Below are 23,077 nucleotides of genomic sequence, written 5' to 3'. Positions count from 1 at the left end.
GGGTACTGAGGTAGCTTGTGGTTCAGATCTGAGTTCAGTAGTTGTTGTATTTTATGAACAAGCCCTGAATCTTTCCGTGGAACCACTCGAGTGTGTGCGGGGTGGCCCAGTGCAGCGGCATGTGGATTAGACGTCAGCTGCAGCCTCGGCCGTGCACGTACAATGTAGTGGCCTCTAGGACAGTATCCGCGTCGGCATCGTGGGTATGAGAATTAAGGACTGTAGAAGCACTTTGGACTTTTTGAAGGGATGTACTATTAACAAAGTGATGGCTGTGGTTAATTGGTATTTTTTTCTTCTGCAGATGGAACGAGAAATGAGGCACAAACTGAAAACAGCTTTTAAAAATTTCATTGAGAAAGTAGAGGCTCTAACTAAGGAGGAACTGGAGTTTGAAGTGCCTTTTAGGGACTTGGGGTAACATATCTCCTCATCTTTTTGGCCGGAAATGTTGTTGTCTGCCTCTTAGAAAAATTAGGGGCGCCTGGGTGGCTCAGTCGGTTGGGCATCTGTCTTTGCCTCGGGTCATGACCCCAGGGTCCTGGGATCGAGCCCCGAGTCGTGCTCCCTGCTCAGCGGGCAGCCTGCTTCCCCCTCTGCTGCTCGCCCTGTTTGTGCTCTCCTGCTCTGTCAAATAAATAAAATCTTTAAAAAATTTTTTTTTAAAAATATTAGTTATTCTTCCTTTATAATAACTCAATAGATCGTTCCCTTTTTCCTTTGATTGAAAAGCTTTGAGACATCTATTCCCTCTTGAACATTTTAGGGCTGGGGTAAGTGGCTCAGCCTGAGAGGCTTCCCCTGTAAATGACTCTCCGGTACGCATGTGGGAGCTGGGTTTGGGACGGGAAAAGGAGAAAAGTGTATTGTGGCAGCAAATCTCCCTTGCAATGGGCCCGATCTTATGCGAGTCTTTTTTCTTACTCTTTTTCAGATTTAATGGAGCTCCTTACAGGAGTACTTGCCTCCTTCAGCCCACTAGTAGTGCGCTGGTAAATGCTACCGAGTGGGTGAGTACTTCTTCCCTCCTTCCAGTGAGAAAATTGGTAGAGAAGAGAAAGCAGAAGGATAGGTGTTTTGAAAACTAGGTCCTTATTTCTGGTGATTTTCATTTTTGATAGTTACTTTTTTTTTTTTTTTTTTAACTTTAGGGGGGAGGGGCAGAGGGAGAGAGGAAACTAAGCAGGCCCCACACCCAGTGCGACACCAGGCTTGATCTCACAACCCCGAGATCACGACCTGAGCCGAAACCAAGTCAGGCGGACGCTTCGCTGACTGAGCCACCCTGGGTGCCCCGATAATTACTTTTCTGAGACGTAACTTAACAAAAGATTCTTTAAAAGTCTCTTTAAATATTTTAAAAAATAGTTTCTTCATAGTTTTCCTTAAATTTTTTCTCCTTGAGGAAAGATTTTGATCTTACAAATCCTTTTACTGGAGCTCCTCAGTACGTCGTATTGCTTTTAGTCTCTCCCAAAAACACAGTAGTGCTCATTCTTTCTCAACCAGAATCTTAAAAAAAAAAAAAAAAAGATTCTGACAGAATTTGAAAATGCTGGTGCTTTAGGGGGTGTATGTGGTAGTGATCCAGTTTTTTCCTAACAGCCTCCTTTTGTGGTGACCTTGGATGAAGTGGAGCTGATTCACTTTGAGCGGGTTCAGTTTCACCTGAAGAACTTCGATATGGTGATAGTGTACAAGGACTACAGCAAGAAAGTGACCATGATCAACGCCATTCCTGTAGCCTCCCTAGACCCCATCAAGGAGTGGCTGAAGTAAGTACATTGGCCGGCAGTCTCCCGGTCACCCCGTGAGCCCGTATCGCAGAGTGCAAGTGTGGTGTGTGTGAAATCCGCTGGTGTACTTAAGGGTAAAACTGCCTTTGGGTTGAGTTACAGCCCGGGACTTAAAAATTCGGAATCTGTTAGATAAAGACTTGTTTTTAGATAAAGATTTGTTTTTTACTCTCCTTGATAGGTGCATAAAAAAATCTAAACACGTGTGTAATAATTTAGTTATAAAAAGGGAGGCATATTTCTTACTAGGTCTCTTATTTTTATTGAAAGAGGAGGTAGAAATTCTTTTTATTTTAGCCTTTGACATCCAGATCTACACATTTCAGGTAAAAGAATTTCTCGCGGAAGTACGAGAGCTCTGTATTCAGGAGATGGTATTTTCTAGGTGTGAAGGCTGAGGCGTGGGTAGCCATGACTATAGTTGTTCTGCCCTCCTCCTGCACCCCCCATTACCTGGGAAGGGGAAATGCTATAAATGTAAACCTCCTCTGAAGAAGTGGGTTGAGAGAATGTAGAAATACGTTATGAGAAAGATACAAATTTATGGTGTCCCAGAGTATTTTCCTAAGAAACATGCAGACAGGTGGTGTAGTGTCACACATATTATGTGTAAATGTATAGGACTTTTTAAAAAAACAAGTTTTATTGAAGGAAAACTTACACGTAATAAAATTCACCAATTTATGTACTGATGTCATGAGTTCTGACAAACGTATACAGTCTCAAATCTACCATCATCATCAGGATACAGAATACTTCTTCACTGCTCAAAGTTCCTTTATAGTCATTCCCCTTCCCACAACCTTATCCCTGGTTTCTGTCACTATACAGTTTGCTGCTTCTAGGATTTCACATAAATGGAAGCCTACAGTATGTCATCTTTTGTATCTTGCATCCTTCACTTAGCTCAGCGCTTTGGAAACTTTGAAAGTTGTCGAGCGCGCCCTTTCATTACTGAGGAGTGTCCCAGCGCACAGGTGTTCCCTCCTTCATTTACCGCTTCGTAGACGTTGGAGTTGTTTCCCTGTGGGGGCTTTATGAATAGCCGCTATAAACGTTACACACGGTTCTTTAAAATGTGTACGTACCCATCTACGTGGGTAGATGACCTCAGTGTGGCACTGCTAGGTCGTATAGTTGGTTAAGTCTGTGTTCAGCTTTGTAAGAAACTAGCAAATCGCTTTCCAGAAAACCTGGGAGTATGTGAGAGGTGTTGCTGTGCGTCCTAATCAACGCTTGCTTTTGACCGTCTGTCTGATGTTGGCCATGTAACGTGTGGTGCGGGCTCGTGGTGCTTTCAGTTTACATTTCCGTGATGACCCATGATGTGGAACATCTTTTCATATGCTTACGTGTCATTCTGTGTCTTCGAGGAAGTAACTGGTTTTTTTGCCCATGTTGCAAAAGAGATTGCTTGTCTGAGTTGTAAGAATTCTTTAGACTGGACAGAGGCACCTGGGTGGCTCACTCAGTTAAGCACCCGACTCTTGATTTCCACTCAGGTCATGATCTCAGGGTCGTGAGGTCGTGCCCTGTGTCGGCCTCTGTGGTCAGTGTGGAGTCTGCTTGAGATTCTCTTTCCCTATGCTCCTCCCCCCACTCGTGCTCTCTCTCTCTCTAAAATAAGTAAAGTCTTTTAAAAAAATAAAAATAAATTTAAAAATTCTTTAGACTGGATGTAAATCCTTCATCAGATACAGGTTTTATATATGTTTTCTTTCTTTTTCTTAAAGACTTATTTATTTTAGAGAGACGTGAGTGAGCGAATGTTCGAGCAGACCACCCCCTGAGTGCCGAGCCTGATGTGGGGCTCAGTCCTAGGACCTTGAGATCAGGACTTGAGCTGAAATCAAGAGTCAGCCACTTAACCGACTGAGCCACCCAGGCGCCCCTTTCAGTAGTTTCTATGCCTCTTCATTTTCTCGAGTGTCTTTTAAAGACTAGAAGTGGAAAATTCTCCTGAAATCTGTTAGATCTACTCTTTCTTTTGTAATTTTTGCTTTTTATGCCTTACCTAATAAGGGGACTTGGGGACTAACCCAAAGTCATAAACATTTCCTGTTTTCTCCTAGGATTTTATAGGTGTAGGTCTCATATTTAGGTCTGCGATCCGTTTGGAGCTGATTTCTTACTGTAGCGTAAGGGTCAAGGTTCATACTTCACCTACATACAGCAATTCTAGTACCATTCGTGATGAGATCATCTCCTAGTTACTGAATTATTTTGGCATCTTTGTAAGAAAAAGAAATGAACCATGTAGGAGAGGGTCTATTTTGTACCATTTGTGATGAGATTATCCCCTAGTTACTGAATTATCTTGGCATCTTTGTAAAAAAAAAAAAAAAAGAAATCAACCATGTAGGAGAGGGTCTGTTCTGTTGCATTGGCGTCTGTGTGTCCTTACGCCACTGTCATGATTACAGCTTTATAGTAAGTCTTGAAATCAGGTAGTGTCCGTCTTCCAAACATGTTCCTTTTCAAATTGGCCAATTTAGGGACGCCTGGGGGGCTCTCTTGGTTAAGCGTCTACCTTTGGCTCAGGTCATGATCCTAGGGTCCTGGGATTGAGCCCCGCATCAGGCTCTCTGCTCAGTGAGGAGCCTGCTTCTCCGTCTGCCTGCTGCTCTCCCCTGCTCATGTTCTCTCTCTCTCTCTCAAATAAATAAAATCCTTAAAAAAACTGGCTATGTTACATTGACTAGTCTATGTAAATTTTAGAATCATCTTCTGTCTTTGAACAACTGGTCTCCCTAATCTACGTGATCAGTTTTCGTATTTGTACGATTATCATGGTGTTTCCTTTCATCCCTAATACGGATCATTTGTTTCCTCTTTTTCTTGGTAAGTCTGCCTAGAGGTTTAATTTTATTTTTTTTCCAGCATGATGAAGTGTCCTTCCTTATTCCTAATAATAGTCCTTGTTTCAGAATCTACTTGGTGTGTCATTAGTACGGACTCCTAGCTTTAGTTTGATTACTGTTTGTATACGTGTCTTTTTTGTCCTTTTACTTTTAACTTTAAAGTAGCTCCTTGGAGACAACATATGTTTGGGTCTCACCTGTTTTAATCTACTCTTCTACTTTTAATTGGGTTGGTGAAACAGACCATTTACATTTATTGTTAACTGTCACTGTGGTTGGGTTTAAATCTACCACCTTGCTCTTTGTCTGTCTCCTCTGTTGTTTCTTTTCTCATTTTTATGCCTCCTTTTGGATTAATTTTATGATTGTATATTAAGGTCTTTTTGGGGTTTTGTTTTTGGTTTGGTGTTTTTTTTGGTTGGTTTTGTTTGTGTGTTTGTTTTCATTTTTTTGTAATCGCTACACCTGACATGGCGCTCAGACTCATGACCCCGAGATCAAGAGTTGCATGCTCTTCTGACTGAGCCAGCCGCATGCTCCCAGGCAATTATCTCTTGATTTATAAAATGGGGGGGGGGGTCTTGGGTATTTACTAATGTATTTATCATTCCTGGTGCTCTTCACGCCATTGTGTGGTTCCAACCTTCTGTCTGCTTTAATTTTTCTTTGCCTCATAAACCTTCCTTAGCATTTGAGGTGTAGATTTTCTGGTGACAAATTCTCTCAGCTTTTTTCTTGAAAGTCTTTATTTCCTTTTCATTTCAGAAAGATGTTTTTTGCTGGATGTAGAAGTGCAAGTTGATAGTCTTTTTTAATATTTACAAGATGTTGCTCCATTGTCTTCCAACTTCCTGGGTTTCTGCTGAGATGTCTGCTGTCATTCTTTGTACCCTGTACAGATTGACTTTTTTCCCTCAGGATATTTTTCTATTTGTATCATTGGTTTTTAGCAGTTTATTAGGTGCTTTGCTGTGTTTTGTTCATTTTTAATGATTATTCTCCTTAGTGTGCACTGGGCTTCTCAGATCTGTGGGTTGTGTAGTTTTCATCACATCTCGGAATGTTTTGGCCATTATTCAAATTTTTGCTCAGTCGCCCCTCCCTTTGTCTTTCTGAGACTAATTACACATATTTCTTCACTTCTCAACATCTTCGAGTTCCTCTCTTCCCTCTCGAACATATGGAGCATATTTATAATAGCTTTTTTAACATCATTATATCTGATATTTGCATCCACTATCTTTGTATTTTCTGGGTGTGTTTCTGTTGGTTGATTTTTCTTCTGCCTTTTTGCATGTCTGGTAATTTGTAATCAACTGCCAAACAGTGTGACTACACATTTTTATGTGGTACGCTTTTAAAACTTGTCATGGCTTTCATTCTTGGTATAGCTGAGTGACCCGAATACCACTTGATCTTTCAGAACTTGTTCACAAATGCCACTGTTGCTGGTCAGAACAGCTTTCGTCTAGGACTCATGTACCCCATCGCTGAGGCAGTACTCTTTGAGGGCTCTGATTCACTGTGTTCTAAGGTCTTCCCACCGAAGCTGGTGGGAACAGGAACTATCTGCAGCTTAGTGTGAGATCTGGGAATTGTCTGGCCTCTGCTTTCCAGTGCTGTTTTGCCCAGCTCTTCTTAGCTTCCTCTCATGTGTGTGGAGGTACGTTCTCGGCCAAAGATTGGAGGGGATCCCTCTGCACGTTTCCAGAGCTTTTTCTATCACTCTCTCCTCTAGTACTCCCGCCCCACAAATTCTAGCTGTCTCAGCCTCCTGAAATCCCCTCTCTCAAGTTCCGATTGGGTTCCCCTTCCCTGCATGGGGGGGGGGGAACTGCCTCCAGGCAGAAAACTTGGGCAGTTGTAAAACAGAACCCTGTATGTTTCCTCCTTTAGGGGATTATAGTCTGTGCTGCTTTTTATCCAGTGCTTGAAAGCTGCTTCGTAGCTCATTTGGTTTTCCGGTTGTTCAGAGTGACAAGGTAAATCTAGTCCCGGTTAGCCCCGCGGCTAGCAGCGCAGGTGTGTCTGACACAGTGCCTGTAACGGACTTGCGGCAGTGGTTCGCAGATAGATTTTGTGCCAAAGGTTTCTTGCTGTGATCCTCACTATTGTCATTTCTTTGGTTTCCTTTTGTCTTCCTTCCCGCCCACTTGAATTGATTGAGCTCTCCTCAAGGGAAGCGGGTAAAAGAAAGTCATTTGAACATCTTAATACAGGGTGCTTTCGGTACTAAATAAACAAACAACTTATCCCTACCTTCAAATAGACCTTGCATCAGATAAGCAATACATAAGAAAGCAGTGGAAGATTGGGGAGGGAAAGCCAGGGCTGGTCGCCCTTTCTGAACTGCAGTGGCGTGCATGGTCAGAGCTGAAGAGTAAGAATCCTAGAAATGGTTATAAGTTGAAACTACTTGCAAACAAGAGTGATTTGGAGAGGGGAAAGCATAGGTGAGGAGGACAGAAGGCTAAAGGAGGAACAGGGAGGTTGGTGCTTAAGAAAGAAAATGGAAAACAAAAACACGATAAGCTTTTGTTCAAGAGACAAGGCTTGCTTCAGTTGGAATGCTGCTCTGTCACGGGCGCTGGTGTCTGGGAGACCAAATATCAGCCGTTTGGGTCTCTTCTGGTGGCAGAGTGCAAGGAATATCTGCTTTCCTATATTTAGGAAAAGGTTATCTACATTCAGAGATGCTTATGAGCAAGATGACACAGTACGTTCTCAGAAAATACAGAGAATTGATTTTGACTTCGTAATGTCCTGTCTCTCAGTTCCTGTGACCTAAAGTACACAGAAGGAGTGCAGTCCCTCAACTGGACTAAAATCATGAAGACCATTGTCGACGACCCCGAGGGCTTCTTCGAACAAGGTGGCTGGTCTTTCCTAGAGCCTGAGGGTGAGGTGCGTGAGTGTGGGGTTTCTTTTCTGGTACATGGTGGTGCCCATGACCATATGGGCAGCTAGGAAATGCCATGTAAGTAGCACATAAGGGAGCAGACCGAGTGGGAGGTCAGTCTTACTACACTGCTTCCCCAGGTGAGTTTCACAGGTAGATGATAAATTGGGGACTGGTAGCCACTCAGATTTCTTTCTTAGTACTGGGGAAAAAATTCTTCAGGGCATTTTTACTTTTTTTTTAATTGTTATTATTTGAGGTATAATTAACATACAGCATATTATCAGTTTCAGGTGTAACTTTAGGGCATTTTGCAAAAATTGTTTTCTAAGAAGGTTCCTCCACCACTGCATAATACATTATTACCAAGAGTATTTCTGTGGTTACTTTTCCTGGGTAAGGAAGGGTAAAGTGAATCTTTAAGAAATGTGAATTAGATATTTATTTAGTAATTGCACTTTACTAGTATATTTTAAATTAGTCCTTTTATCCCTTGGTCACTCGGGGTTTTGGGGTTTTGTTTTACTTTTTTCATGTAAATAAGAAATATCGCTGGTGTGCTAAGGGGCCTGAATTAATTCATTAATCAAGTGAGTGCCAAAAAGGACCCAGTAAAGAGTATTGTGCTCTCTGACTCACCAGGGGAGTGATGCTGAGGAAGGGGATTCAGAGTCTGAAATTGAAGATGAGACTTTCAATCCTTCAGAGGACGACTATGAAGAGGAGGAGGAGGACAGCGATGAAGACTATTCGTCAGAAGCTGAAGAATCAGGTTCGTCTTTATAGGGAAAATTGTTCATGGCTTTCCAATCTAATGTCATTTCTGGAAACTTACAAAGGAGGGAAGAATTCTGGCATTCAGTTCCTGTCTAAAGAATAATGCTTAATCCGTCGTGTTCTAGACTATTCCAAGGAATCACTGGGCAGTGAAGAAGAGAGTGGAAAGGATTGGGATGAACTGGAGGAGGAAGCCCGAAAAGGTAAACTTTTTGTTGTTTGTTGTTTATTTTTGAGGCACAAATTTCTAGCAGATTTTAGTATTTTGAGATTTTTTTTTTGCCTAATACAAGTAACAAAAGAATACTGTACAACTCCTGCGGAGTTTAGCTACAGCTTCGTCAGAGGAGCAGATAAGCTCTGGAATGCGTCCCACTCTTCCAAGTGGCGTGACTCTGTCGAACTGACGCTTTCTTCATCTGGGCCCATAGCAGGGATAGTCACGTAGTCTTGGAAGGCTCCGGAATTAGGCCCGTTTCCAAATGTAAGGCCTATAATAGTCTGACTTCCTAGGCTTCTTCTGGGTTAGGACTGTTTTTATAATACTAGTTGAATTACTCTGAAACCAAACGCCAGATACAAGTAAAAGGTGAAAGGGAAATATTATCTACTGGACCCCAAGCATTGGGATAGCTACTTTGCATAGATTACCTTATTTAATCGTAAAAAAGTTTTCCATCGTATGAATACATAAACCAAGGCTCAGAAAGGTTAAGTACGTGCCCAAACTCACACAACCAAGAAGCGACTGAGATGAACAGATTCAAACCTAAGTTTGACGCCAGATTACGCACTCTAGTAGTGCGTACTAGTAGGTGTCAAAGCTAACCTGTCACTAACTAGTAATGCCTCTTTCTCGTGTGTAGCGGACCGTGAAAGTCGTTACGAGGAAGAAGAAGAACAGAGTCGAAGTATGAGCCGGAAGAGGAAGGCATCTGTGCACAGTTCAGGCCGTGGCTCTAACCGTGGTTCCAGACACAGCTCTGCACCCCCCAAGAAAAAGAGGAAGTAACTTCTGAACTTTGGTCCTCCGCTCCATTCTTTATCCAGCCAACCCCTACAAATTTTACATGACATAGAAACTGTATTTTTCCTTGTTTTTCCTTTTGAAGTTTTGCCATTTGTGTTAATGGGTTTAGGGGGCCATTTGTGTGGACCAATCTACTCGGGGAATTCCAGGCCCACCAGGACACGTGCCGGTGGCCCCATCCAGATGGCGAGGGAGGAGGTGTCTTGAAGAAGGGCAGAGGCTTCCGCTGTTAATAAGTACCGTTGCATTCCTCTCTCTTCCTACCACCTTCTGCCAGGACATCGACGGCTTCTGACATCTTATTCTTTGATGTCTCAAAGCTGTATTTCCAAGACATTGGTACGAGGTGACCCCTAACTACCTGTACCATGGTTCTTGACCAACAGGTCCGAGCCTCCATCCTACCCTACTGCCATGACCTTCCTCACACCTCTTTACGTCCCATCTTTGCAGTACTCAAGAAAAGGTTCTTGGAATTTGCTCATAGTTGTGATAAACCATACAAGCCGAGCTAGTGAGGCAGATCGGGCTGGTACCTCCGTCTGAGTTTTCCTGCTTTCTTGCTCACGCAGATAGAGGTATCTGTGCTGCCTTGGACGACCTGAGAAGCAGTGGCACTCCCGGGCTCGGTTTCATCCTCCTCACACATGGTACCGTGGTAGAAGCAGAAGTACCACTGTTTCTTTTCTGATGTATCTGAGGAAGAATGGTTGTGCCTCACGCACTGCTTCTAGTGAAACCTAGAAGGAGGCTCAGAGGAATCAACATTTAGATCTGGAAGGGGCAGGTCATGCCTGGGGCCTAGAATACCCTGATGAGAAAAGAGAAGAGGAAGGGAGGCCACGTCTACAACACAGCCTCTCGTCACTGCTGCTCCTTATTTTTACTTGTCTTGCATTGTCCTGTATTTATCACAGTTTCTGTTGAACAGCTTTTTAAGTATTTGGGGAGTTTATCTCGCCATCCTCCCCCTCCTGGTTCTCTGCACCCACCTGTCCCACTGCAGTTCCTTCTGTGTTCTGTGACTTTATGAGAAGGGGGGGGAGGGGTCTCAGATTTTATTTGTTTGTTTGTTTGTTTTCTCCTTAGCAGTAGGACTTGATATTTTCAATTTTGGAAGAACTAAAAGATAAATAAACTGTGGTTTTTTTTTGTTGTTGTTGTTTTGTTTTTGTAAATTTACCTTTTGTGACCGTTCTTTTGCAGTTCCTGATAGCAGGCCTGCTTCTCACTGGGAGAGTGCTGAGACGTTAGAGAACGCCTTTGTCCAGGGAGGATCACAGAGATTCGCTTCCGTCCTTCTAAGCTTTCGTCATTAGATTGAGCGATACCAGACATCACAGTAAACCAAATTCACGGTATAGCAAGTTACTTTATAAGAGACTTTTTACTATGGTTCCCTCAGAGAGTTTAGAATGGAATGGTACTTGCTCCATCACGAAAACACCTCTTCCGTCATCTCCTTGTAAATAGCATGGAGGGCGGCAGCAGCTCCAAGGGACACCTTCAGCCGTCCTATTTTGGTGGCCTGATCTTCAGGGCTGACAACTGTTGGGAGAGGAAAGGTGAACAGGTCAGGCGGCAGCATTATTCAGTCAGAAAACCCTTAAATAACTGCCATGTACCGTGTGAGGGGTGGTGATACTGAAGTCACAGCCTCATTTCGTAGGGGGCGCAGTCTAGCGGAAAGAAGGGGGAGCACAGTCAGTACAGTATGCGAGGGGCTTTGGGAACATGCAAATGTGGCCCCTCACCCAGGGTGGAGGAGTTGGAAAAGGCCTGCAGGAGACAATCCCTGAGCTAAGGCTTTAAGGTATTCTAAGCACAGGCCAAGACATGAGAACCCGACAAGTTGAGAAAGCTGCAAGGAGTGGCAGAAGTGAAGCCGTGTATGTGGGGCGCCTTGGGTGGCTCAGTCAGTTAATTATCCAAATCTTGATTTTGGCTCAGGATGTGGCCTCAGGGTTGTGAGATCGAGTCCTGCGTCGGGCTCCTTGCTCAACGGCGAACTGGCTTGGGACGTCGTCCCTCTGACTCTCCCCCGACTTACATATGCATGTGCGTGCACGCTCTCTCATAAATAAATCTTAAAAAATAAAAAAAGTGAATCTGTATAGATAAGCAGGGGCCAGATCATAAAGGGCCTTGATTGTCTTCTAAGGGATCTGGTTTTAGCTGAAGTGTAGAAGTGGTGATTTTTATTGGGTTCTAGAAAAATGGCCCATTATTTAGAGAATATAATTGGGGGCACGATTAGATCCGGGAGGGTAGTTATGAGGCGGTTGCAGTAATTCAGGAGAGTTGAAGGCGTCTGAAGTATAATGGGATGGAGAGGTAAGGACAGATTCAGAACATTCGAGAGCTAAAAATAATGTGATTAAATGTTGGGAGTGAGGAGTAGGCTAGAATCAAGGATGACCATTCTAATTTAGATACCTGGATGGTGGGTAAGAGGGAACACAAGGTACAAAGTTATAGTCACGTTTTAGGTACTAAGGGAACATAGAAGTAGTGAATGTTGGTCTACTGTAAGTCTAGATTTTATTAAAAATCCGGACTGGAAACCTAGATTTGTGATCATTTTTAGATTAGAATTAAAATCCTGGGAGCGAATGCAAACACCCAGGAAGAGGGTATATGGAGAGAGAAAAAGGCCAAGAAGTGAACCAGGAGAACCCCAACGTTCAAACCCGGGAAGAAGACCCTGTAAAGAAACAGGAGGATCCCCCACAGAGCGATATGGAAAGTCAGATGGTATCAAAAAGGGAGAATGGCATTTAAAAACAAGAATGAGCAATAATATTAGAGATTTTAAAAGGTCAAGTAGGATGAATAAAACCAATTGGATTGGACAATTAGGAAAATTGGTAAGAACGGAGTCAAAAAGCATTTGGATGAAAACTTGATCTTAACAGTGTAGGAGGTGCCAGAATAGCACCGCACTGACTGACCGTTCAGCAAATATTTCAAGGAGCGGAGTTTGAAAGTGCTCAGAGAGAAGGTAGCTGAAGGGCTAGAAAGCAGTGTTTTGTTTTTCAAATCAGACCAACATGATTAAAGCCTGAGCGGAAGGAAGGGCAGCCATAATAAATTACTATAAATTTTTCTTTTGATGTTTAAAAAAATCAAAATAATTGAGACATTATTCATAGGCTTTAGTAATGTTAAGGTAGTGACTAGAAAAGGCTTCAGGGGATGTTCCTTCTGTACCAAGTGCCCAGAAGCCAGGAAGGGCGCAGCATGTCAGGAATGGGTTCAGGAATCGAATTGGGGAGTGTGAGCTGGAAAACAGGTGACAGACCCCCCCCCCCCCACCCCCGGCCATGTGCCAGCGAGCCAGCGCCCTCCTAAACACTCCTCTCCCGCAAGCCTTCCCTTCAGCATTCCCTCAATCCTCGGGACGTGCCTGTGAGGGAGCAACTGCTATTCTCATCTTGCAGTTGAGACGGACACAGGTTACACAACTTGCCCAGCACCTCACTTGGAGAGTCACTGGAGGAATAAAATGAAGAATCTTGTCTACCAGCTAGTTGGAACTCTGAGGCCCTGGTCTGAAGAGCATTCCTCAAATCTTACTATAATTTTATATCGTGACTCAATACCCATGTACCTCAGATACTCTGATACTTTCTACAGCCCCCCTCCCCCCGTTCTGGTCATGACTTACTAATTTTATTTCACCACCCATTGGTTGGTTAGGACCGGCAGTTTGAAAACCACTGGTCTAGTGAGTACTCTTCGGGGCCTTACAGCCTCCCAGACAAGGTAAACGTGAAATCCCAGGCACGCAGGGTAAGAGCAGTGGGGGCTGGCAGAACAGACCCACCTAAAGGCATTCAAAGGCAGATATTTTTAAAGCCTGCCAGTCTTGCAGCAAACACTGTTAGAACTGGATTTAAAAAGAATGTGATGATCAGACTTTGTAGAGAAACACTAGCAGATGGAAATGGGGTGGAGGTGAGGATGCGGTCAAGATGCTTCTGAAGCAGGATGGTTAAGATTTGGTAACCAGAGAAACAACAGCCTCCAAACAACTCTGAGAAATACCGCGGGGTGTGAGGGGGCAGGAGAGTGGGTGTCTGTAGAAGAGACTGGGTGAAGGGTCACACGTTAAAAGAGGATGTTCGCTGACTTTACCAACCTTATATGCTTAAGAGAAATCAGGAATTCTGATCTTTAAATATGACTGAAATTAAAAGAATTGGTCTTTTCAAAATCCCCCTATTTCAAACACTGGAGATTCATAAAAGATTGTATTCTAGTTGTCATGAGGTACGTGGGCTAAAATACACCACTGACCACTCTCATGCTCGATCCAGAAGTAAATACAGCTGTAAGGATGTGGATCCGGTTCGTATCATCAACTTCATAGTGGTAATTACATACTGAAGGTAAAACAGGGAAAGTATTCGTGCTTAGGCTGACTTCCTTAGAAATAAGTGAAACTGAGAAGCAGAAAAATGTATTACTCACTGTCTAGCTCTTGCTCTACGCCGTCTTTTCCTGATTCCATGTTCTGCCACAGTTCCAGAAACGCGTATCCTACTTCTTGACATTCTTTCTTTTCCTCGTCCATAGGATCACTTACCACTGTAAACTTTAAACTGAAGGGGGGAAATTCCATTTAACTCAGTACTGTTGATACTCTAAGGCTTAAATACACATGTAAAGAGAAAAGTAATACACTACTCAGTGTTTTCCCTGAATCACTTCCCTTGCCTCCATTGTACACGACTATAATGGCGACAGAGTAAGGACTTGGTGCATTTAAAGGATGAAGCTAAAAAGAAATTTTCGGGGCGCCTGGGTGGCACAGCGGTTAAGCGCCTGCCTTCGGCTCAGGGCGTGATCCCGGCGTTATGGGATCGAGCCCCACATCCGGCTCCTCCGCTGGGAGCCTGCTTCTTCCTCTCCCACTCCCCTTGCTTGTGTTCCCTCTCTCGCTGGCTGTCTCTATCTCTGTCAAATAAATAAATAAAATCTTTAAAAAAATAAAATAAAAAGAAATTCTTCTGAGATACATTCTTAGCTCATAAAGCAATATTCATTTGTGACGATTCTTCTGTATCCTTACTGAGAACTTCAGCAATCCAAAGGGATAATGCTGACTCCCTGACCCCAATTTTCCCTTTTCCAGGTACAGGGCACAATTCCAAATACCTACATGCATGCATGCATTCATTCTTCATTAATTACTCATTCCCTCACGACCCTGAGGTCAAGACCCAAGCTGAGGTCAAGTGTCAGACGTCTGACTGAGCCACCCAGGCGCCCCCATATGCTTTAGATAAACTACATTATTTCAGTTGTATCCTCACAGAAGCCTTCAAGTAAAGTAATATTCAGAGATCGCAGAGCTAGTAAGTGGAAGAGTCAGGATTCCAAACCAGGTCTCTGATTACAAAGCCAACGTTCTGTGTACTGTATGACGCCGGCAAAAAGAAAGTTAAGATCAATCGAAATCTAAAATCGAATAGAAGGTACAAAAAGAAAAAAAAGCTACCACTGTAGGGGAATAAAGGAAGAGAGTATTCTAGGAATGCTGAGAGAAAAAAAAGATAACTAAATTTAACATTGATGCAGAAGGGAAACGACCAAAACGCTTTCCATTCCCAAAAGGTACCAGTAAGCTGCTATCTGCTTAAGTACACGGTGACACTGGAGTCAGTCACTGTTTATTTCCGTGGCTCCTTTCTCAGTCCTCTCTATGACTAACTGGAGACAAAGTAAATGCAAATTAAATTTATTGGGCTAAAACACCAGCCCTGTATTACTTCTCACCCACACACTTGAAAAGGAGGCAACATTGCTAGATCTTGCCAAAACCAAAAAACCCCAAACAGATGCCCACTTCAATGTGAATTTCAAATTTCAGCTAAACAGCAAATAATTTTCTCAGTTTAACTATGTCCTGTGCGTTTCATCGGGAACTTCTAAGCGGAGGCCTCCTCAGGAATAACAAGGACGCTTTCCTAAAATTGATAGTACGCCTCGAATTTACTTCAGTTACATCAAAGTCAAAGTACTCCTGTAGAGAAATAATTTTAAAAATCTAAATATGGGGGTGCCTGGGTAGCTTGGTCGATGAAGCGTCCAACACTTAATCTCCGCCCTGGTCTTGACCTGTGGGTCGTGAGTGTAAGCCCCACGTTGGGCTCCATGCTGGGCATGGAGACTACTTAGAAACTAAATAGGAAATTAATATTATAAAGAAGTAATATTTGGTAAGCTAACAACGGTGTTTGTGAGAAATGATCTGAGAATGTCAAAGGGTTTTGTCCATTCCTCACAGAGCACTGTTGGTATTCAAGTACTTGCCACAAAAACAGTGCTTCTCGGGCTGGCGTGGGTGAGAGAGGAACTACACTGATGAGTTTGTCAGGTAGTTGCAAACATGAATTAGACTCATGGAGACGAGAAATCCCTTCAGTAAATCACTATGAGAGAAGTATCAGGATATTCAATATCAGCACAAAACCAAACTTAAACTCCGAATGAATTCCTGTGTGGATAGTATCTCCCTCCTTCCCAAGCGGAAAGCAGGTGCTTACCGTCCCTGCTCAGGATCTTGTCTGTTCAGCATGGCGAACAGAAACTGCCTTCGGCCTTTTTGTTCCAGTGGGTCCAGGTCTATCACTGTATGAAGGATGAGAGAGGAGGAAAGCAAAGAATCATACGCTGTTGCTCTTTGGGTACGAAGACTTTCGTAAGTGATATATGTAAAACCGGGACAGAAAAGAGGCTGGCAAGCTAGGGCTCATGGCTGGGCCACCTGTTTTGGTAAATAAAGTTCTTACTGAATACAGCCAACGCCTATGTGTTTACCTATTAGCCGTGGTTGCTTTCCAACTACAGTGACGGAGCTGAACAGCTGTGACAGACACCATTTGGTCCACAAAGCCTAAAATATTTGCTATCTGGCCCTTTAAGAAAAACTTTGTTGACCCTGATAAAAAGGAAGCTTTCCAATCTGCATTGAAAGCTGTTCTGTCATTGTCCCAAGAAAAACGTGCCCCCCCCCCCCCTACAGCTGGAAGAATCCCGGGAGACAGATATCTTAGGGCCACCTACAGGTTTGAGTTCTACACGGCAGGTTCAACTCAGGGTGCCTGTCTCCACACCCACCCGCCCCTTCCTCCTCGTTTTTATACGGGAATGCTGCAGCCCCCAACACACTAGCTTGTGTTCCAGCCTCTATGTCAGCTAGCTCTGGCTACACGACTGAGCTCTGGCTAGTGTGTTCCGTGAAACACGATTAACAGGCCCAACCGGGAGGCATCCTCCCCTTCCCCGGCAGCCCTTAAGGGTGACAGGGTCACCAAAAGGATGGAAGACAGGCACCAGGTTGATCAGAAGGCAGGACAGGAGTTGGGACCCTGCCAGGATCGCGTATCCTCAGCCCTGGACTGCCCCCCTCAGAATTTATTCTATACGAGAAATAAACTTCTACCTCATATAAGGACAGGATATAATTAAGGGGAGGGGAAGAAAGAATAGACAACAACAAACAGCTCTTAGAAATTTAAGATAAATTTTAAATGACTGGAAGATAAAATTAAGGAAAATTGAGAGGGCACCTGGCTGGGTCAGTTGGCAGAGACTCTTGATCAAGGCTTGTGAGTTTGAGCCCAGGTTGGGGGTAGAGTTTACTTAAAAGAGAAAAAGACTACACCTATTTAAGGGGCACCTGGTTGGCTCAGTTGGTAGAGCGTGCAACTCTTGATCTTGGGGTTGTAAGTTTGAGCCTCACATTGGATATACAGATTACTTGGGATTACTTAAAAATAAAATCTTTTTTTTTCTTTTTTTTTTTTTAGAGAGGGAGTAGGGGGAAGGGGCGGGGGGGGGGGTGGGGAGAGAGAGAGAATCCACACTGGGCATGGAGCCTGATGCGGAGCTCAGTCTCACAACCCTGAGGATGTCCCTCAGCCAAAATCAAGAGTCAGTTGCTTAACCTACTGAGCCATACTTAAAAATAAAATCTTAAAACAAATTAAGGAAATTTCCCAAAAATAGAAAGAAAAAGTAGAGGTAGGATCATAGAAGAAAATGAGAAAATTAGACGATGAATTTGGAAGATCAAGAACTCTAAGAAAATGAGAAAATCCTGGGGACAAAATTATCAAAGAAATGCAATAAAATTTCCCAGAACTAAAAGCCATGAGCTTCCAGATTGGATTGAAAGAGTCCCCTGAATAGCTAGAACAATTACAGGAAAAATGTACACATTATTCTAAAATTGAAGAACACTACAGACAAAGCTAAATAAATGTTCAAGTCTTCTGGACAGGCAGAGGTAGTTTCCATACAAACGTTAGACTCCTGGCAAAAACCATGGACCAACTCCTTTGCAGTTCTGAATAAAAATGTTTTCCAAATAGATTTCTATACTTGGTCTAATTATCAATTAAATATATGAGTAGAATAAAGAGATTTCATACATGATGATCTCAAAATGTTTCCTTCCAATGTACTCTTTCTTTAAAAGCTACTGGAAAATATGACCCATTAAAATATAAAAGTGAATCAGAGGATGACAGAGGACCCAGGAGACAAGAAATCCAGTACAGGAGAGAAATAAATCAAATTCTCCAAATGGCAGCAGTAAGATACTAGCTGAGCGGTGGGCTGAAGAGAGGTCTTCAAGGAAAACAACCGGTACATTTGACAGGTTTGATTACTTGAAAGCTTGGGAAGGCTGTTGGAGGGTATGAGAAGAATTACCATGGGCATTATGAAGATAGAGCAAATGAAAAATTGAGACAAAATAATAAAAAAAGTATTACAAACATGGCATACTACTTGGTTCTGTAAGAATTAATATTTAATATCCATAATGAAACAAGATTGGATTAAATAAAAGTTATGATCCAACTATATGGGAGGAAGGGAACATGGGTATAGTGTAAGACATAAATTTGATGTGTCATGATAGGAAGCAGCAGATAATAGCTAAACTTGGTGAGTCAGGAAATTGCAACAGAAATATTACTCAGAAACATGAAGTTAAATAACAAGAAATAGCAGGAAAAAGTGAAAAGAGGTGTAGTGGACTGAGGAGGACAGGGCGGACAATAGGGAGTCATTTGTGGAGAAGGGATGGAAAAAGGGACTGTTTAATTTTAATTAAAAATCTTTCTAGGCCTATTTGATATTTTAAAACCATATGCATAACCCCACTTACATCAGTGGACAGATTATCCAAACAGAAAAATCAACAAGGAAACAGTGGCTTTGAATGACACATTGGACCAGATGGATTTAACAGATATGTTCAGAACATTCCATCCCAACACAGCAGAATACACATTCTTTTCAAGTGTACATGGAACAGTCTCCAGAATAGATCACATATTAGGCCACAAAATAAGTCTTAACAAATTCAAAAAGATCAGTCATACCATGTAACTTTTCTTCCTTTTTTTAAGATGTATTTATTTGAGAGAGAGAGAGAGAGAGATTGAGTGCACAAGTGGGAGGGGCAGAGGGAGAGGAAGAGAGAAACCCAAGCAGACTCCATGCTGAGTGCAGAGCCCAACTCAGGGCTCGATCCCACAACCCCAAGATCATGACCTAAGCTGAATCAAGAGTTGGATGCCCAACCAATTGTGCCACCCAGGCACCCCACCATGTATCTTTTCTGACAATGCTATGAAACTAGAAATCAACCACAAGAAAAAATCTGGAAAGAGCACAAATACATGGAGGTTAAATAACATGCTAGTAAATGATGAATGGGTCAACTCAGAAATCTAAGAGGAATTTAAAAAATACATGGGGACGAATGAAAACAAAATGGTTCAAAAACTTTGGGATGCAGCAAAAGCTGTTCTAAGAGGGAAGTTTATAAGAATACAGACCTAACTCAAGAAGCAAGAAAAATTTCAAAAAAACAACCTAACATTATACCTAAAGCAACTAAAAAAAGAATAAACAAAATCCAAAAACAGTAGAAGGAAGGAAATAATAAAGATCAGAGAAGAAATTAAAGAAATAGAAACTTTAAAAACCAATAGAACAGATCAATGAAACCAGGAACTGGTTCTTTGAAAAGATGAACAAAATTGATAAGCCTTTAGCTAGACTAATCAAAAAGCAGGGGGACTCAAATAAACAAAATCAGAAATGAAAGAGGAGAAAAAACAACTGACACCACAGAAATACGAAGGATTGTAGAGACTATTAGGGAAAATTATACACCAACAAATTGGACAACCTAGAAGAAACAAATTCCTGGAAACATATAACCTCCCAAAACTGATTCAGGAAGAAACAGAAAATTCGAACAGACCAATTACCAGCAATGAAATTGAATCAGTTAAAAAAAAAAAAAAAAAAAACCAAGTCCAGGACCAGATGGCTTCACAGGTGGATTATATCAAACATTTAAAGAAGCATTAATTCCTATTCTTCTCAAACTATTCCAAAAAATAGAAGAGGTAGGAAAACTTAAAAATTCATTCTATGAGGCCAGCATTATCCTGATTTCAAAACCAGATAAAGACACTACAAAGAAAGAGAACTACAGGCCAATGTCTCTAATGAACATAGATGCAAAAATCCTCAACAAAATATTAGCAAACCAAATCCAACAATCCATTAACAAAATCATTCACCGTGACCAAGTGGGATTTATTTCCAGGATACAAGGGTGTTTCAATATTTGTAAATCGATCAATGTGATATATCACATCAATAAAAGATCATTTCAATAAATGGAGAAAAAGCATTTGACAAAGTACAATATCTATTCATAAAACTCCTCAACAAAGTAGGTTTAAGGGGAACATTCCTCAACATAATAAAGGCCATATATGAAAAACCCACAGCTAACATCATACCCAATGGTGAAAAACTAAGAGCTTTGCCCCTAAGACCAGGAATAAGACAAAGATGTCCACTCTCACCACTTTTATTCAACACAGTACTGGAAGTCCTAGCCACAGCAATCAGATAGGAAAAAGGAATAAAAATCATCCAAATTGGTAAGGAAGAAGTAAAACTTTCACTATTTGTAGACGGCATGATACTATATATAGAAAACCCTAAATACGCCACCAAAAAACTATTAGAACTGATAAATGGATTTAGTAAGGTCACAGGATACAAAATCAATATACAGAAATCTGTTGCATTTCTTTACTGTTATTATTATTACTATTATTATTATTATTTAAGTAGGCTCAATACTGGGCTTGAACTCACAACGCTGAGATTAAGACCTGAGCTGAGATTAAGAGTCAGACACTTGACTGACTGAGTGACCCAGGCACATCTCGTTGCATTTCTATACACTAATAATGAAGCAACAGAAAAAGAAATTAAGAAAGCAATCCCATTTACAATTGCACCAAAAACAATAAAATACCTAGGAATCAACTTAACCAAGGAGGTGAAAACCTGTATTCTGAAAATATAAAACAATGATGAAAGAAATTGAAGATGAAAGAAATTGAAGATGACAGAAACACATGGAAAGATATTCTATGTTCATTCATTGGAAGAACAAATATTGTTAAAATGTCTATGCTAACCAAAGCAATCTACAGATTTAATGTAATCCTTACCAAAATACCAACAGCATTCTTCACAGAATTAGAACAAATATTCCTGAAATTTGTATGGAACCACAAAAGACCCCAAATAGGCAAAATGATCTTGAAAAAGAATAACAAAGCTGGAGGTATCACAATCTCCCAGATTTCAAGCTATACTACAAAGCTGTAGTAATCCAAACAGTACGGGACTGGCACAAAAACAGACACATAGATCGATGGAACAGAATAGAAAGCTCAGAAAAAAAACCCATGATTATATGGCCGATTAATTTTTGACAAAGGAAGCAAAAATATGCAACAAGAAAAAGACAGTCTCATCAACAAATGGTGCTGGGAAAACAGGACAGCTACATGCAAAAGAGTGAATCTGGACCACTTTCTTACATCATACACAAAAACAAACTCAAAATAGATTAAGGACTTCAATGTGAGACCTGAAACTATAAAAATCCTAGAAGAGAGCACAGGCAGTAATTTCTCAGATATCAGCCGTAGCAACTTCTTTCTAGATATGTCTCCTATGTTTTGAACCATTGTATTTTCATTTGTCCCCAAGTATTTTTTTTATTTCCTCTTTGATTTCTGGGTTGACCCATTCATCATTTAGTAACATGTTATTTAACCTCCATGTATTTGTGCTCTAAGTTTTTTACTTATGGTTGATTTCTAGTTTCATAGCATTGTGATGAGAAGAGATACATGGTGGGGTGCCTGGGTGGCACAATTGGTTGGGCATCCAACTCTTGATTCAGCTTAGGTCATGATCTTGGGGTTGTGGGATCGAGCCCTGAGTCGGGCTCGGCACTCAGCATGGAATCTGCTTGGGTTTCTCTCTTCCTCTCCCTCTGCCCCTCCACTTGAAATAAAAGCAAAAATAAATTATTGGAACTACATCAAAATAAAAAGCTTCTGCACAGTGAAGGAAATAATCAACAAAACTAAAAGGCAACCTATTGAATGGAAGATGATATTTGCAAATGACATACCCGGTACAGGGTTTGTATCCAAAATACATAAAGAACTGAACAACTCAACACTCAAAAAAGAAATAATCTAATTAAAAAATGGGGCAGAAGACATGAACATTCTCCAGAGTAGACATACAGATGGCCAACAGATGCATGAAAAAGATGTTCAAAATCACTCATTACCAGGGAAATGCAAATCAAAACCACAGTGAGATATCACCTCACACCTGTCAGAATGGCTAAAATCAAAAACAAGAAACATTAAGTGTTGGCGAGGATGTGGAGAAAAAGAAACCCTCTTGCCCTGTTGGTAGGAATGCAAACTGGTGCAGCCCCTGTGGATGGATCTAGAGAGTGTAAGACTAAGCGAAATAAGTCAGTCAGAAAAAGACAAATACCATATGATTTCACTTATGTGCGGAATTTAAGAAGCAAAACAAACGAACAAAGGAAAAAAAAGAGACAAATCAAGAAATCAGACTCTTAGGTATGGAGAACAGAGGGTTACTGGAGGGGAGGTGGGTGGGGGGCGGGGGAAATAGGCGTTGGGGATTTAAGGAGCACGGCATAATGCATACAATTGCTGAAGCACCATGTCGTACCTAAAACTAATGTAACACTGTATGTTAACTACCCTGGAATGAACATCAAAAACAATTAAAAATAATAAAAAACAAAAAACAAGTAAAACCATATGCATATATCACTTTGATCAATAAAACGGTTGCCTCCACCCCACTGGAAGCGCAAGGGTCGCCTCACCTTTGCTGAAGTGGAAGTGGATCTCTTCCCCCGCCTGGGGCTTCCTCAGGGACACCGGGGTCTCCGTCTCCGACAAGGGTAGATCGAAGAACTTGTACTCTACGTACACCTGCTTTACGCTCTCGTCACACATCACTTCGGCCTCTGGGTAGAAGGCCAGGGAGACGATTTCAATGCACATCTTGTCCGCACCCTGACAAGGAAAACACTTATTTGTCTCCTGCAGGTTAGCGACGCTGCAAGTATTTCGACCCCATCCAGTGAACACATTACTCCCTCAGCAATCGCAGCCATAGTCCATCTAGCATATCCTTTTTTATTTTTAATTCGGCGGGCAGCAAAGTTTATCGAGCGATAGCACAGAGCTCCCGAAGAGGGAGGGGACCCTAGAGGGTTGCCCCCCTCTCGCATATCCTTAAGAATCAG

General features: G+C 41.9%; 2 protein-coding genes across 3 annotated transcripts in view; one reads left to right on the top strand and one right to left on the bottom strand.

The window, feature by feature from the left end:
* Nucleotides 1-10,516, top strand: part of SUPT16H (SPT16 homolog, facilitates chromatin remodeling subunit) — a 36,645-nt gene extending 26,129 nt beyond the window's left edge. The window contains exons 20-26 of the mRNA XM_026489935.4: nucleotides 305-417; nucleotides 935-1,010; nucleotides 1,606-1,775; nucleotides 7,432-7,561; nucleotides 8,199-8,328; nucleotides 8,459-8,536; nucleotides 9,200-10,516. Of these exons, the coding sequence (XP_026345720.1) occupies nucleotides 305-417; nucleotides 935-1,010; nucleotides 1,606-1,775; nucleotides 7,432-7,561; nucleotides 8,199-8,328; nucleotides 8,459-8,536; nucleotides 9,200-9,345 (843 nt within the window). The 3' untranslated portion in view covers nucleotides 9,346-10,516. The remainder of the gene's footprint in view (nucleotides 1-304; nucleotides 418-934; nucleotides 1,011-1,605; nucleotides 1,776-7,431; nucleotides 7,562-8,198; nucleotides 8,329-8,458; nucleotides 8,537-9,199) is intronic.
* Nucleotides 10,517-10,698: 182 nt separating this feature from the next.
* The window catches only part of RPGRIP1 (RPGR interacting protein 1), a 65,852-nt gene continuing 53,473 nt past the window's right edge, over nucleotides 10,699-23,077 (bottom strand). For both annotated transcript variants that reach the window (XM_026489928.4, XM_044380597.3), the window contains 4 exons: nucleotides 22,652-22,844; nucleotides 15,915-15,999; nucleotides 13,837-13,967; nucleotides 10,699-10,911 (listed from right to left, as the gene is read on the bottom strand). In XM_026489928.4, the coding sequence (XP_026345713.2) occupies nucleotides 10,799-10,911; nucleotides 13,837-13,967; nucleotides 15,915-15,999; nucleotides 22,652-22,844 (522 nt within the window). In that variant the 3' untranslated portion in view covers nucleotides 10,699-10,798. The remainder of the gene's footprint in view (nucleotides 10,912-13,836; nucleotides 13,968-15,914; nucleotides 16,000-22,651; nucleotides 22,845-23,077) is intronic.

The sequence above is a fragment of the Ursus arctos genome, unplaced genomic scaffold (assembly GCF_023065955.2).
Source record: "Ursus arctos isolate Adak ecotype North America unplaced genomic scaffold, UrsArc2.0 scaffold_37, whole genome shotgun sequence".
Lineage (NCBI taxonomy): Eukaryota > Metazoa > Chordata > Mammalia > Carnivora > Ursidae > Ursus > Ursus arctos.
The sequence above is the reverse complement of the archived record's forward strand: the minus strand, read 5'-3'. Positions and strand labels throughout refer to the sequence as shown.